This window comes from Jatropha curcas, chromosome 3, assembly GCF_041381405.1.
Source record: "Jatropha curcas cultivar XTBG-Jc1 chromosome 3, XTBG_Jcur_1.0, whole genome shotgun sequence".
Classification (NCBI taxonomy): Eukaryota; Viridiplantae; Streptophyta; class Magnoliopsida; order Malpighiales; family Euphorbiaceae; genus Jatropha; species Jatropha curcas.
The window spans coordinates 22,295,685-22,312,640 of record NC_143153.1 but is presented as its reverse complement, the minus strand read 5'-3'; the positions used below and the strand labels follow the sequence as shown (position 1 = coordinate 22,312,640).

The 16,956-nt window shown below is 33.3% G+C and overlaps 2 protein-coding genes across 7 annotated transcripts; both read right to left on the bottom strand.

Annotated features, from left to right (window-relative positions):
• Nucleotides 1-153: 153 nt before the first annotated feature.
• LOC105629577 (DNA repair metallo-beta-lactamase family protein) lies at nt 154-9,816 on the bottom strand. Of its 6 annotated transcripts, XR_001046623.4 has the most exons (6): nt 9,287-9,816; nt 9,082-9,187; nt 7,041-7,252; nt 3,060-4,283; nt 2,383-2,740; nt 154-411 (listed from the first exon to the last, which is right to left on the bottom strand). XR_001046623.4 is itself a non-coding variant. In XM_012211188.4 (4 exons), the coding sequence occupies exons 1-4, from the start codon at nt 9,473-9,475 to the stop codon at nt 3,147-3,149; spliced, it is 1,644 nt and encodes a 547-aa protein (XP_012066578.1). In that variant the 5' UTR covers nt 9,476-9,816; the 3' UTR covers nt 2,982-3,146. The 6 variants fall into 6 exon arrangements, 5 of the variants coding, with proteins under 5 accessions (XP_012066578.1, XP_089575142.1, XP_089575143.1 ...); XM_012211188.4 differs by lacking the exons at nt 154-411; nt 2,383-2,740 and having other exon boundaries at nt 2,982-4,283; XM_089719016.1 differs by lacking the exons at nt 154-411; nt 2,383-2,740 and having other exon boundaries at nt 2,982-4,283; nt 7,041-7,201.
• A 275-nt stretch (nt 9,817-10,091) lies between these two features.
• LOC110009012 (uncharacterized) lies at nt 10,092-12,488 on the bottom strand. The gene is given in 1 exon segment (XM_089719015.1): nt 10,092-12,488. A coding segment is annotated over 1 exon segment (1,812 nt). The 5' UTR covers nt 12,421-12,488; the 3' UTR covers nt 10,092-10,608.
• Nucleotides 12,489-16,956: the final 4,468 nt, after the last annotated feature.

Below are 16,956 nucleotides of genomic sequence, written 5' to 3'. Positions count from 1 at the left end.
CAACCATGGTTTAGAAAAGAATAGAAAAAAAATCTTGCAGCAGTTTAGGATCTTTTTACGATTCTGAACCACTTGATGCAAGGGGAGAATTTAGGGCTAGAATAGATTAATTGTGATTGGAATAAGATATGATAATTAGTTTTAAAGAAAACCTTAGAATTAAAATTCTGAATTGAAGGATAAAAAAAAAAAAAAACATAATCTGATAATTGTCGTCTTATTTATTCTAGTTAGGACAAATCCTAGCTAATCCTAGATTGAAAATACTTCATAGATATTAATGAAGAACTCCTGCATCACATTACTTATTCAAAAAAATAAAAAATAAAAAAAAAATCACAGTACAGTATATCTTCACTTCTTCTTGTACAATACATCCAGTTTGTCTCAAATCATACATCCTAAATGAAACTGCAAGAAAATCAAAGAAAAACATTTAAAAAAAAAAAAAAAAAAAAAACTAATCATAGAATCAATTGCATGCAAAAATGTGAGAAACTGTAGAGGATTGGTTAGGAGTTAAAAACACCAGCAAGCATGTTGGGGAAAAGAAGAGATGCTTTGTTTGGCAAGAAAGTCCCTCAAAATTTTGTCTGCAAAATTATACACATAAGAAATATTTGAAGAAATATAAATTTAGCAAATGATATTCCAATTTTGTGGTCATAATGAATCATTATTTTTCAGGGAAGGATCACTATAACTCCATAATTACATATAAGTCCTATAGATACGTAACCATGATTTCATAAGCAGCTCATAAAGCAACTTAAAGATTAGTTTTGGTTTGGTTCATATAACCGAAAATCTAAACCAGACCGAGTAATTTTGGTTTGGTTCAGCTCCTAATAGATTAGTTTTGGTTTGGATGGGTTAATTATAAATATTAATTAGTTTTTCGGTTATGGTGCGGTTAGTCAAAAAAAATCTCGGTTAATCCAGATTAGCACTCATGATATATTTTTTTTATCTCAGATTTTTTTTTTTGTGTGTAAAAAAAGTTGCATTTTTTACCCCATATCAAAATAAAACCAAGAGTGCAAATTATAGTTATATAGTTTTTATGGCAAGTGACAATAATATGGTATAACTTTTGAAATTACTAACAGAGAAAATCATGCTTAATTGGTTACTAATTGTAATTTTGTAACTCAAAGTTGAATGAATGTTTCTCTTAATGTTAATTATATTAATTGTTATTTGGATAGTTTGATTTAGATATGATTGCCTTTGTAATTTTTGTTTGGACACTTGTGATTTGTTGGATTAATTAATTAATTTTATCATTTATTTTTTTATTCATGCAATTATCTATAAATTTATAAGCATATGTATATAGTTAGTTGCTTTAAGAGTACAAACTGCAAATCTAGAGATAGGAACACATTGAAAAATTTTGGATTTGGATATTTTCTTGTAATCAGTTTGGATTAACCAACTTAAAATATTAATCCAATTATTCGGACAGTTGCAATTTTTTGTAATAAAATCGCATGTTATTGGGTTCGTTTACTTTCTATTTTATATTAAATATGGTATTGGATAATTAATTTATAAAAGTCGGCTATATTCAAATTGAGTTATTCGGTTTTGATTGATTAGAATTAACCGAATACTCACTCCTACTAAGTGGCATATAATGAGAAAGGTGAATCAACTGGCTTACGTTATTTTGTGTTAAGATAAGTTGAACTCATTATAAACCCAATATTAAATATACTACTAATGCTACTTGAAGTTGATTACTTTGCACCTAGGGCTCATATTCTTAATACTATGCTTCCCCTTTAAAGTCACAAGGAAAATTTAGGCAATAAATTAGAAAGGTGATATGAACACGACATATTTAACCTGTCTAATATCATAAACAGGTTAAATGGGTCGTATTGACCTGTATATGACCCACTTAACTTACTTATAATATTTTTAAATTTTAACCTAGTTAACTCAAATTATGTTTAAAAATAATTTTTCATACATAAAATGCATAGATTTTTCAATATTCATAACTAAAATAAAAAATTAATACAACAATAAAGTTTAAATAGATTTTAGTTGGAGTATTTAAATTTGACAATAAAATTACCTCTTTTCACTTAAATAAACGGATGACTCGTCTAACCCACGTGTCAACCCATGACAAGACAAGTTTATATTCGTGTCATAAATAAATAATCAGTTTATAATACGAACCCGTTTAACTTCAATCTTAACCTGTTTGTTTCGTTTGTTAAGAAAATCATGTTTCCGTGTCAAACACATTTTTTACACCCCTACTATTTGGGTTTTAAATTTTGGAGAGTTTGTATGTTAGTGCATAATTATTCGAAAATCAGCTAAAATTTTTTGAATGTCGACATTTTAAATTTTGGAAGGAGGTACCTCTAACGTCAGCCAAGCTCGTAGTCATTTGTGTCTCCTCCCGATTTGATTTTTGCGCAGAAATCGGTGTCTACCATAATTAGATGAGTCAAGTTGCTAACTTGAGCTCACAAAGGTAAGTCATGAAACTGCTCAGGTGGATGGGCTTTCGTGAAGATATCAAAATGAACCAAAATGAGACGAAGAAGAGTGTCCTTGACAAGGTGATGACAAACAATCTAGATGGTACTTTGATTTGATTGACACATTAGATGGAGATACGCCCATATCTTGTAATAGCCATCTTAATCAGACAAGTTCAGATACTGGAGCGAGAAAACAGTGTTTGCTCCCTACTATACTGAGAGAAGAGAATCTCCTAGAAAGAAAAGAATCAAGTTAGTAATGCTAATGAATTTTTAAGTACAAACTACACATTTAAAATTAAATTAATTCTATGATTTATCAATTATGAAATATGCAATATTTCAGCTGAAAAAAAAAAGCAAGTTTCAATGGTAATATAATACTGATCTGCAGAAAAACAGACATAGAAGATACAGAATAGTGACAAAAGTTCATAGCATACACCTATTATTATATTGACTAGAATAATCAAATCAAGGCATCAAAATTGACATGCTTTATTCATAAAAGAAACAGCATTGAACATATAAAGGTATCTCTTTGCCATTCACCTCCAAATTGCTGGAAGAAGTGGAAAGAAACCCACCCAACCATAACAAAGCAGTATGCCATTAAATTAAATTTCCTCGTTTCAAGGATTAGGACTCGATTCTCCTCTTGTTTTTTCTCTTGGAATCCATCAGTTTCACCAACGAGGGAAGAGGCTGAGGCACAGGCACATTCATTGACCTATAATATTTTCTCAGGTTATGGCTAAAATTGCTTGATGATCCAATTGGGGAATAAGGTGCAACTTTATGCGCCTCGTTCTTCACTGAGTTCTCACATTTTTCTTCAGCAATACAAATATCTAGCTTCCTCTGCAATTTATTTCTACATTTCACTTCACTCTCTTCAACTTGAACTCCTTGACCTATTTTCTTTGTAGTAACTTGTGGAGATAGATCATTTATGAACACAATTTTGTCCTTGAGCGGGGAATTTGAGTCTTGGAAAGAGAGTCTAGCTCTACCAAATAAAGTAAGGGGTGGCCTATTGCTCGGGGGTGACAAACTCAAGAGATGGCTAGAAGATGGTTTTTCTGGCTGCAATTGATATTCCTCGGAAATTTGTGTGGGCCCTTGAACTACAAGAGAATAACCCAAGCCTTTTGCTGATGTATCTGCTCTTGAAGAGGTTTCCACACTTATGTCCAAAAGCTTCCAGATAGGATCATCATTTGAAGTTAATCGAGTTCCAAAGGAGCATTTCCTAACATAGTCTAGCTCCATAGCTCGGCAATTGGGAGTTGTTGACACAACCCATTTAGGTACAAGAAGCTGCAGTGCCCACTCCAACTCTTCTCTAGAAGAATGCATAGAGTAACAAACATGCCAAACACCAAATGAGTCCCTCACAGCTTCATTGAACCTTAGTTTTCTTTGACTTTCAGTGCCAGAATCACCTTCCTCGCATGCATACCACTGTGCTGAAGGGCGAATAATCAGAGGCTCTGGTTGAAAATTAGCCTGGGCCTCCGCGAGTTTTGCAGCAGCTCGTTCAGACAATTTCGGAAATCCATCAAACACATGGAAACGTGAAGATGGATCTTCAGTGAGGATTTGAGGAACTGTGTGTGTCAGGGCTTGAAAGCATTCGGGATTGGCAGTTTTGTCAACATATATTTTAGAACCAAATGTTTGAGACACATCAGCCAATATATCCTCCTGACCGAGAAGATCGCAAGTCAGATACACAACAGTTGCTGCAGGGTGCTTCCATATACAATTGATAACCTGCTTCGAGAATTGCAATTTTAAATGTCAGATAAATCTAACAGGATTCGCTAATATAAAAAGATTAACATCTATCCTGCAAATGAAGAAGCATGTACAGTGAACAGAGATGGAGATAAAATGTTATATAAAAAGATGCATTTGCATAAGAGTAGCATATAATTTATTGAAGGCGCAAGGCAAGATAAGGTGCAAAGGATTCCTTGATTAAGCCTAGGCAGAAGACATAAGCGTAAGGCCCAAAGGGGTCCTCAATTAAGCCTAGGCACAAGGCATAAGCGTACACCTGAGTGACATGAAGTGCAAAAGAAAAGGAAAAAAGATAATTAACACTATATAAGATAACTACCCATATAGTCATATTAATAACATAAAACATTTAGAGTTGTTGCATAGTTTTTCTAAAATCTAAATAAAATAAGAACTATAGATGTTAAAATGTCTTTTAACCCTAATCCTAGGGTAATAAAGTTGAATTGCATATAAACAAGGAAATTTAGGCCATTATAATTCAAAAATAGAAAATCTACAAATAGGAAAGTCAAATCATGTCAGCCAAATCAAAGGAATGGGAAAGTGAGAAAAAAAAAAAAAAAGAAAAAAGGTTTTTAGAGTTTTAATTCCTCTTATATGTATGTGTCTATATATAAGTCCATCCCTAAAATATTGCAAAGAGTGACCAGATGAAATAACATAAAAAGGAATAATAATAATACTCATAAAAAGCAAATATAGCAGAGGCGTGCATAGGCGCACACCTTTCTGTTAAGGCATGTGCCTGATGTAGGTCGCCTGCCTCAGAGGGTTGAGGTACAAGGCAGAATGAAGCATTGGAAATCAAAATTCTATTGTAATAATCATTTTTCAAATGTAAGCAAAAGTTTTTTCCACTGATCTCAAAGTGCTCATGTTCAGTGCCCTGGAATATGCAATTACTGTCTCAAACTCGTGGGAAGTTGCATCTATTTCTGCGTCAGTAGGCATTGCAAACACCATGTAAAAGGAATTTGATACTTATAGTTATAGTAGAAACAATTAGAGGCAGATGAAACAAGCACACATTTATTGTGAGCTTATGGCAGCCAACAGCCACAAGCGCTTGTGCATTAATCAGAAAGATAAGCAGATAGTAAAACATTTGTATTAAGCACTTCAAATTGGGCTCATATTATTAGGTAAATATGGGAAAATAAGCATTGATGACAAATACCCATCATTGGTGTTTTTCAAATACAAGCAGAGATGAAAATAATTTAGGTTTAAGTTATATAAGCATTGTGCATCAGATTCCAGTAAGTTTTTAACATTGTATTCTTTAAAAATTAACCACTAATAGCAATATTTGATTGAACAAAGCTGGAGTTCATCAAACAGCACCAGGCATCCTCATCTATATATATATATATATATTCATTTTCCTACTTGTAATTGACCATGCATCCTTCCATTTTGATAAGAGATGGATAAAAATCAGACACAAATTTTTTTTTTCCAGTAGGCAAAAAGAAAAAAAAAACAAAATTCTAGTAACTTTGATCACATGGAAGCTATGCAACACAACACACTAGAATATTTCATCACCTGTTTTTCATAATTTCTCCATGTTAAGAAAATTGTTTTGGCTTTTGAATTTAGTTAAGTAGATATTAAGCCTACGACTTTTTCAGTAGTTTATTTTGTTTGGATTCTTGTTCTTTATTATCTCTGTGCAAAAACATCAATAATAAATTCTGGTAACTTTTGATAACAAAGAACCTATGGAACACAACAAACTATTATATTTCATCACTTGTTTTTCATAATTTCTCCATGTAAAGAAAATCTGCTTTGGCTTTTGAATTTAGTTAGGTAGATATTAAACCTATGACTTTGTCAGTAGCTTATTTTGTTTGGGTTCTGGTTGTTCGTTATCATCTCAGTGCTGAAAGGAAAACTCCTTGATGCTTAGTGAGATCACAATTGGAAAGAAAGAAGCAAAAATGGATAGAGACAGAAAGGAAACAATCTAAATGTTTGATGGACATGAAAACTAAGATGATTGCAGAAGCAACATTTTTTCCCTCTTATTTGCTTTATTTGTTTGATGGACATGGAAGCTAACTTCTGATTTTGCTTTATTTTCTTTACTGATGCATGTGTCGTGTACAACATGATTTCCATAAATCATATTTCAAAATTTAGTTGCGATGTTACAAATAAAATGATAATTAATACGATAATTGGGTATGGCTACAATGAATAAGTTGTCAGAATGAAAGCGAATGAACACATCCAAAAGAAGAGCTGACACCAAGTAAAAGGAAGCTGAGGAGCCATTATTTTCAGGTAATTTTGCAATATGAGATGTAGAAATGCATTCTGTGGTCAAAGGATGATTTTGTATTCTGGCAGAAGATATAATTAATGAAAAACATAGATTAAATGCTTCACGAGAAATTTTACTACACAAAAAGGGGTCCATTTCATAAAAAGAGATGTCCTTTCACAGAGTGAAATGGAGGAAAAATACCCAGCAGACTGTGAAACTTTGAAGCTTAGTTATGTATGGTGTCCTTTTCTATAGCAAAACACTTGTAAATAATGAAGAGCAAGTAAACAAACACACGTAACATGTGCATGAGTAGCATACTTCCATATAATAATCAAGGTACATGGACATCAGTATAAGGTCAAGCAAAATTACCCCCATGTTTGATACCAAGCTTAAACAGCAGATAAGAACATGAAATGGAAGTGAGAGAGAGAGAGAGAGAGCACCTGTTGGGTTGCTGAATGTTTGCCTGGAAGTTTCTGATGAAATCTCCCGAATGTGCAGTCTAGGAAAACATAATCAAGTTGGCATCTAGGCTCTCTTCCTTTCTTGTTAATATACTTCTCTGGAAAACATTGCAGACACTCTGGAGTGAGCCTACAATCTCCTGTGTGCAAGATATTACCGAAAATGCCCTCAAACAAGAACATTAAAGCTCCTGAAGTTCATAAATCCATGCCAGACAAGGGATCATCTGTAACTGGTGTTCTCCAAAAATCATTTGTAGGTCACTTAAATATTTAAAAGATCGAGCAAGCAAGATTAATCCAAACATGTCATATGCTCATGCATTACTTTCAAGGTGGTGAAAACACAATGTACTAATGCAGGACAGCTTATAAAAATTCTAAAACCAAGGAGATTGCGAAGTTAACTGAGCTAGGTGCTCTAGAGCGACTTAAGAATTGTTCAATTGAAAATTGCACTTGCTTCAAGTTAAAGTACTTCAGCGACAGGGTCTCAGCACACAAAAAAGTGTTTTGGAATTTTATTAGGACCTCATCAAAGATTAAAAAGATAATAATAATAATAGTTACTTCTTCTTTTGTATGAATACACATTGATTAAATATCATACTCAAAAGTATCATAAGCATCCCATGCTTGAGTTCTCATTAAACTTATCAACATGGTCTGCAGGGAACAACAAAGATAGTTTCCAGCAACAGATAAGACAGACACTTGCTACTCTTATTTCTTTCTGTGGTTGACTGGATTAGTAAATTCCATTGGTCGGCTATTTGAGTGATGGATTTACCATTGTTTTTTAACTTTGGTTCTAAACAAAAGAAACATCTCCTAAATTATCGAGTTTCTGAATACAGCAAGACATCCTGAAATTGCTGCTGTATAAGTACGTCGAGTTACAGATGCCAATGCAAAAACTAAATGATTCAGTACATTCACTTGCACATAGAAGACAACTAAAACCAAACAATGCTAATAGAACATGGAAAGCATGATCTCACATATTCTGTGAAGAAACAAAAGAAGATAAATGTCAATTACATAATGACAAATTGATAAAAGAAAAAATTAAGATCAATAATGCACATTTCTTAATCAGCAAATAAATATTCCAACAGATGGGCCATAAACCCTACGGAAAATGCAGAGCTATTACTTCATCTATTTATTCACCATCTTAATCTATATTTATCTTCTTTGTCATACAAATATCCCCAACATGCCCTATCTGCACATATCTAATTCTCCCTAGTACTTCCTTGAAACATCTTAAGACCATATTACACTTTTGCCTTCCATAAAAATCCAGAAAAACTTATTTAATTCAAGGTGGCAATAATCCATCCCAACCCAAATAATAGACAACATTCATTGTCTGCACTTGTTAAAGTCTAATTCATAAATAAAATATAAATATTTTCCAAATTTTGAGTAGCTGAACTGTTTCAAGTTTTCAAACAGCCAACAGATCAAAGTTGAAACAGAAATTAAAACTCAAATAGGCTGTAACCAGCCAAGTAAATCATAATGGTCAATGGATGATAACTTAATTACATAATCCGAAGTTCAGGCCATGCATGAGGGAAATTTACAACACCCGCAAGGATTCAGGGAGAAAAGAAAAGAGATTATCACAGTAGCGATGAACATTAGATAAAATTGATGCACATGCAATCTGTATGCATCTAATTGTATATGGATAAAAAACATATGAGATTTTACTAGCCAATAGAAGCAGAAATGAAAAGTTTCTTGGACCTAACAACATACCTTCAAATAAAAAACCCATAACACAGACGCAAAACAACAGGGGTAATAAAATAAAGAAGAAAATGAAATGGAGATGTAACATAAGGCAGAAACCAAAAGCTCTAAATAGATTATTTGGACAAGCCTTCTAATTTACAAGGAAAAATAAAATAGATTATTTCAAATACGAAACCCATTTCACAAGCATATCTCTCCCTTATACTTATTATAAGGGAGAATATAAGTTCAAAAAACTAAAATCATCAATTACCAGGGCAGTGATTCGCATCCAAAGCTGTAACCCAGAATTGTCCATCTGGGTCATCGATCACCATCGATTGGCCCACTTCAATACCCACAAACAATGAATCCTCAAGCTACAAATCACAAAAGAATAATAAAATTGCAAATTAAGAACAAATCCTGACACGGGTATTCTTAAAAAACGAAAGAGAAAATTGTTAGGAGGGAAAAACCTGAGGGTAATGATGGAGAACAAGGGATTTAGTTAGATGGGTAGAATAAATTGGGTAAGAAGAGTGGGTTAAGATTCCAGAGCAATGATCTTTGTGGGCATGAGTCAAGAAATGATGCCTCTTCCGCTTCGAACTTGGACTCCATGTGTCCACTGAAAATGGTAATCCTCTAGGCATTTCTATTGGCATCTTTTGCGATTGTTTTCTGTCGATTGAGAGAAAAAATGAGGGAAATCCACAGACTTATTTATTCTCCTTTATTTCCCTCTCAAAAACCAAAAGCTTCCAGAGAAAGAAGGAGAGGGAAAAGTGATGCTTGTGCCTCTTCTCTTTGGACTGATTAAGCAAAGGGCCTAGTCAGACGCGATACTACGTGGATTGGCCCATCCTTGACCTTGATCATACGTGCACACCAATTACAGAACAAAAATTAATAAGGCTTAATTGTAAATTTAATATATGATCTTTCTGAAATTGTTCATAAGAAAATTTACAATCAGGTGAACTCTGCCTTTCTCATCATCAGAAGTTAGATATTCAGCTTGGCTTCCTACAGATATGGTTATCAATGTATTGTTAAAAAGCCTTATCCTCAGTTACATTGTCTAAAACATTTTTCCAATTAATTACTTTCAATTGGTTACAGTCAGAGAAACTGAATTACCAGCGATTATAAGATTATACATATCATAGGATTTGTCAAGCTTCAAGTTCATACATCCTCAAAGTTGCTTGATTTATGTAAAGAATGAAAAATAATGCCGGAAAAATAAAAAAAAATAAAAAAAAAACACCAAATCTGAAATTCATGGTCAATTACTCTTTCCCTTTATTTGGGAAATGGAAAATAAGAGTGGAACCAAAATAATCAAAGTAAAATAAGAGAGTGAAGGAAAGTAAACTCTTCCTAAATAATCCACTCACTGGATAAGCTGCTTCCAAAATAAATTATATTTATATTTATAACCAAAATAGCCAATGTATATAGATATTATTTGCCAAAGAAAGCTGCAGCAGTCTAATACAAATATATACAATCACAGCATACTCAATTTTACCATCTAAAGATTGATTTGCCAAGAATAGAGCATGTTCTGAGTCATGTTGAAGTAACAACTTCAAATACGACAAAACCTCTTGCCGCTGTATAACAATTGTTCCATCCTCAAATCTCACTTCAAGTTTACATCCTGAGAACGTTTAGAGCAGCTTAGCAGCTTTTGCACAAGCGGATCATCAGGCTTGTTCATAACTAAATTTATTACCAACTCTGTGGTGGTGGCATCTGCAGAAAAACCCTTGCCAACCATTTCATCAATAAGTTATGTTGCCATGGACGAATCGTTGTGCCGGAGATATCCTTGGATAATCACATTATAAGAGCAAATATTTGGTAAGCAGCCATTCTTTTCCATTTTCCTGAAAACCTTGAATGCTTCATCTAGGAGGCCTTCTTTACAAAGCCCATTGATGATTATAGTGTATGTATACACATTAGGCTGCAACCCTTCTATGGAAAGCCTAGAAAACAGTTCCTTTGCATTTTTCAGCTTTCCAGCTTTGAACATACCATCAATTAGAGTACTATATACAGTTATATCAGGCTTCAATAAGTTGTTCTGCATTTCATGAAATAGGCTCAATGCCACAGCTGGACACCTATGCTTACAAAAGCCATCTATCAAAATTGAGTAAGTTACCACATTTGGAGAATGGCCACTAGCACACAAGTCCTTGAAAAACTTACATGCAGCTTGAGGGCTCTTTGCTTTACACAAGCCAAGTATAAGGGAGTTGTAAGTGACATGGTCAGGAATCAATCCTTTGCGAGGCATTTCATCAAGAAGCCTCATTGCCTCATCTATCCTTTTTCTCCTACAGTAACAGTCAATCATGATACTGTATGTAACAACATCAGGTGTACAGCCCTTGCTTAGCATCATGTCAAAAATTTCTCTAGCTTGATCCATTTTGTTGAGTAGACAATATCCATTCATCAAAGAGCTGTAAGTCGCAACATCAGGCTTTATTCCTCTTTGAATCATGCATTTGACTAAACCATGAGCCTTTGCAACCCTTCCTTCCTTACAAAGCCCATCAACCAATATACTGAAGGTAATTAAATTTGGAGTGATGTTTGCTTCCAACATTTCATTGAGCTGCATAGAAGCTTCTTCTCATCGGCCTGAATTGCACAGACCATAGATTAAAGAGCTGTAAGTCACAACATCAGGCTTTATTCCTCTTTGAATCATCAATTTGACAATACCATGAGCCTTTGAAACCCTTCCACACTTACAAAGCCCATCGACCAATATACTGAAGGTAATTAAGTTTGGAGTGATGTTTGCTTCCAACATTTCATTGAGCTGCATAGAAGCTTCTTCCCATCGGCCTGAATTGCACAGACCATAGATTAAAGAGTTGTAAGTCACAATGCTCGGAGAGATGCCTTCACTCTTCATTTTCAAGAAGAGCTCTAATGCCTCAGTAACCAATCTATCCTTACAAAGGCTGTCAATGATAGCATTACATGACACCACATCAGGCTCACAACCTTCCTCGACCATTCTTTTCAGAATACCAAAGGCCACATTGGTTTTCCTAATTTTACACAGACCGTTGACAATCACGTTATAGGTATACACATAAGGTTGATAGCCTTTTGCAACCATCTCATCAAATAATTCCACAGCTTCATCAAATCTATCCTCACTACAAAGCCCGTTAATCAAGGTATTAAGCGTTATAATGGTAGGCTGAAAACCAAGTTTGAAGATTTTCCCCAAAAGAGAGAACCCAAAATCCACGCGGTCCAGATGGCAAAAGCAATTAGTCAAAATATTTATAGAAGAAATATCGAGTGAAATTCCAAACAACTCCATCTGTTTGTAAAGAGAAATTACAGTCTCATAACGCTTCAATCGAACAAGTGGAGATAGTAAGTTATTAAATTCCACAATAGATGGTGAGGGATTACTGTGAAGCATCAAATGGAAAGAAGCCAAAGGATCAGATTTGCTTTTACCTGTCGCGTGTGTACTGTTAGAAGTACTATAAGAAACGGAATCAAAAATACCCATTAGCCGATGAAGCCGAAAATTAGTAAGGCATCTGGTGGTTGTTGAGATCATCTTGGATAATATACGAAATTAGAGAGAAAGACCCAACCTTGGATAGATATTGGCTTACAGGCCTATGTCTTACATAGCAGAAAAAAACTTGTACCGCAGCAGTTTAGGTAACCAACAAAACGACACCGCATCAATACCTTTCTTCTCTGTCGGAGCTCGAGGTCCAAATTATTTTACCATAGAAAAATTAAATGACATGAAAGTCTAAATTATTTACTAATGTAAAATTAAATCATATGAAAATATAAAATTAATTAATGACATGAAAATTTTAATTATTTATTAATAGAAGATGATATCATAAAAGATCAACTTGATTTTTTCCTTTCTTTTAGAATTTGATGTTTTTAAATTGATTTTTTTTATTTTCTCTATTAAAATTGACATAAGTTGAAAACAATTCATAAACCAGAAAGATTTTAATAATTTGAAATTTTTGAACAATTCATACAATAGTTGAATGATTTTGAAACTCTGATTTTAAAATACTATTCATGAATGCAAGATTATTTTTTCTTTTTTATTTTTTTGAAATTTAATAATCACATAATTAAACATTTATTTGGTTACATACATTTCGCCTATTTGAAAGAATTAAACTCAATTTAATAATAATTATAACATTTGGGTTTATAGATGATAAGAAATTGCAATTGAATGGAAATAATTTTAGATTTATTTTTTTACGTAATATCAAATAAAATCCTCTCCTTACCTTTTTTTTATTTATTTATTTTTTATAAGAAGTACATTATACCATGTAACCCACCCATGTTCAAAAACAAAAAAATTTTGAGGATTAGAATTTACGAGCTTATGGATTAGAATATATATCAGCTTGTTAGAAGAAAATAATTTACCAAATAAAAAGGGTATGTTTTAGTAAATATTAACTAAAATACTCCGAATTTTTATTTTCGAAACTTTCAAATTTTCAATAAATTAAAAATCTTGATTTTCGACTATATGAGTTATAAAACACCGAATGATCTTAATTTGAGCCCAAAGTTTTACGAATTGGGCTCAAGCCCAAATATATCATTGAAATTTTCGATTTGAGAACAGCTAAAAATTTTTGAGAAATAATATGCAACTCCAGCAATTAATCTATTATGAATATATATATACTTAAATCAAATATTATTACTATTTATATTTTTTTTGAGTTAATGAAGGAAATGATAGGGAACCTAATTAAAATAATCAAATAAATCGAACCAGGCCCAGAAATCAAATTGATTTTTCGAAAACCACACGAATAATCTGAAAATCAATTGAAAAACTTGCAAACCGAGCAAAAATCGAGCCGAATCATTGAATTAGACCAAACTGATTCGAATCAAACTGAAATGGTCTAGAAGCTCCAAGATTTTTCTGTTTTTTCTTTTTTTTTCCTTTCTCTTCTTCCTCTCCTTCCTTGCGCCAACGCCAGCGCGCGACAGGCTCCTCTTCCCCTTGCATTGTGTTTCCGGCCACCGCACGACGAGCACGTGGTGGCGAACGACTCACCGTTTGCCGCTGACTGCGTTTCCAGCCTCCTCTCACGCGAACGGAGCTCAAGCGGCGCGATCGGACCTGCTTCTACAACCGCAGCTTGCTCTTCCATTCTCAAGCGAAATCTCGCCATTCAATCGATCGCAGGCGACGGGAAGGGTGCCAATAGACTCCTAATCACCTCTAGAGCATTTTCCTTCCATAAATTTGCGACTTTATCTAGGTTTGAGAAGCAATCGTGTGCGGAGGAGGTGCAGGGGCTGTCGGGCCCGATCCGGCCAATTAGAGGACCGATCTCACTAAATTAACACTAGAAATGGAATCCTTGGTGAATTTTGAGTCGAATGGTGTGATCGTTGCAAATTTTTGGGCAAGGCACATTTTCCGGCCACCGTGCACGGCGGCGGTTCGGCGACACTTCGGCGAGGCACCAAAAAGGCAGAATCTTCCTCTTCTCGTGTAGGCTGTGAATTCGTCGTCCGATTTTCAATCGGTATACTCTAAACCTTAATTCGCAATTTTTGAATAAATCTCGAAGAAAATCGGTACACTCTAAACCTTAATTCGCAATTTTTGAATAAATCTCGAATTAATTAATTAATAAATTTAATTAAGTATTTAAACAAATTAAATTAGATATTGTTAAATATATTTCATGAATATTAATATTAACTATAAGGTTGGTATTGAAATATAAATTCGTAGCTAATAATAATGTAAGTAAATTTTAGGAATTTTATTAACAAGTAAATAGTTATAGAATAATTAATTTTAATGGGAATTTAGCTTGATTAAGAATTTGCCCGGTGAATGGGCTGTGTGAATTGAATGAACGAATGAATGATGGTTATGGGGGACGGGATCAGTTAATGTGAATTGCCTAATGGATGGACTATGTGTTGACATGTGGAATATGTAAAATTTGGATAATCCGGTTTATGGAGGAAATGCTGCCGAATTTTCGACAAAACACTTAATAAAGAATGAAATCAGTTATATCCTTAATAGGTAGTAACAACTAAAGTTTTAGTATTATTATTATTATTATCATTATTATCATTGTATTTATTATTATAAAAATATTACTTACTAAATAATTAGAATGCTTTATTATAAGTTATAAATTAGAATAATAAAATAAATAAAGGAACGATACATATGAAGATATATATATATATATATATATATAATTAATTTATAGAGCCTCAAAAAGTAATAAATGAATGCAAAGTATATTTATCGAATTAGAATTCTTACTTTAGAATTTTCTTTTAATTTAGAGGTTTATAAAACTTCGAAATGTGAGGACAAAAGCTGGAAGCATGCAGTGATAAAGACAATCCTTTTAAAGGACAATAAATAATTGTGAATAGTGTTAGATAACTAGTATCATCCGCCTACATCCTTGCATTCATGCATTCACAGCTAAATGTTATCATACATTATTTTGTTGAATTGCCATATTATGATGTACTATTTGTTGATATTAAAAAATGTTTGATTACTTGTGTTGTGATATTGCTATGCCTTGTTTGTGTGGAATTGGGATGAAGTGGGTCACCATGAGTTTGTGAGAATGGTATATGTGATATGGATCATGAATATGAATTGAAATTTGGCCAGGTAAATGTGAGATTGGTGCTCCCGTGTGCACCTGATGATATGGATTTTATGGAAACCATAGGTTGGTCTCTTTGGGCGCAACTGATAATCTAGATTTGATCGTAGTCTGCAGGGTGGCCTCCTGTTGTGTGCGCCTGAAGATCTAGATTTGATGGAGACGACCGAGTTGCCTCCTGTTGGTATGGAAAAGAAAAGAGAGAATGGAAAAACAATGAGAGGACTGGTCATGTGAGGATTAGACCGGTCGACCACGTATGGGGGGTTGGCTCCCTGGTGCACACGTGAGTGGATGGGCCATATGGGAGGGGCTCATTGGGAGTTTCGGTGACGCCACTGACTAATTTCCACATGATGTGATTATATGAAGGTGATAATAATTGTGATTGCTGTTGTATTGTCATTTGTGTGACAAATTGCATGATCATGTAACTAATCGGGTGACCAGATAAAAATATTTTAGTGTTTGTGTCATTGTGTGGGGTGAGAGAGTTATCTAACCCTAATCATTGAGTTTGGCGCTCACCCCTGCCTACTATTTTTTTTTTTTTTTTAGGTAATAGAAAGAAAGAAAAGCCCTATGGAGTTGACACGTTATTTATAGAAGACGATTAATAATTGAAATATCAATGTAAATGTAAAAGTAGGTTTCCGCAATTGTATTCTAAATGGGTTGTAAATGAATAAATATAGTACATATATTTATTATATAGACTGTACTTTAGATATATTTGTGAAATAAATTATTGGGCCTAAATTTACAATTGTGAATAGAATGCGAATTTTAAGTAATATAGGCTTACTACGGGCTTCGGGGGCTTTAAGCCCATCTAGGTCCTAGTGCCGGTCCGATCCATGGAAATGGGTCGTGACATTAACTGTCTTAGCTATTAGGTGTCTAATTAGTGTCTTCATATTTTATAATTTATTCTGTAAAACTCTAAATACTAGTATAATTATTACATCACTAAATAATATAAATAAATAAAAATAATATTTTGACCTTAGTCAAAATGTTAAACGTTATATGAAAAAATTATTGCTAAACAAGACCAAAGCCATAGGAAAAGATAGTTTGTACTTTAGCAATTTAGCCAACCAATAAAATGACTTCTCATCAATGGAAGCTTTAAATTTTTTAATATGTAAATTCGTTTAAAGTTTTTATAAAGAAATTAAAGAGTCAATTAATTATCTTAAATTATAATAAAATCAAGAATAATTTGATAAATAACCATTCATTTCAAAATCAAGAGTTACTCGTGAAGATAATTATTTTATTCAAAGTTAATTATAAATTTGGTGTTTCATCTTTTAAAAAATTTAAATTTGGTGTCTCAACGGAAAACTTTTCAATTAAGTGTCTGAATCAATTAAAATTTTTCAATTGAATGTTGTCTGCATGCTGAAAATATAAATAAA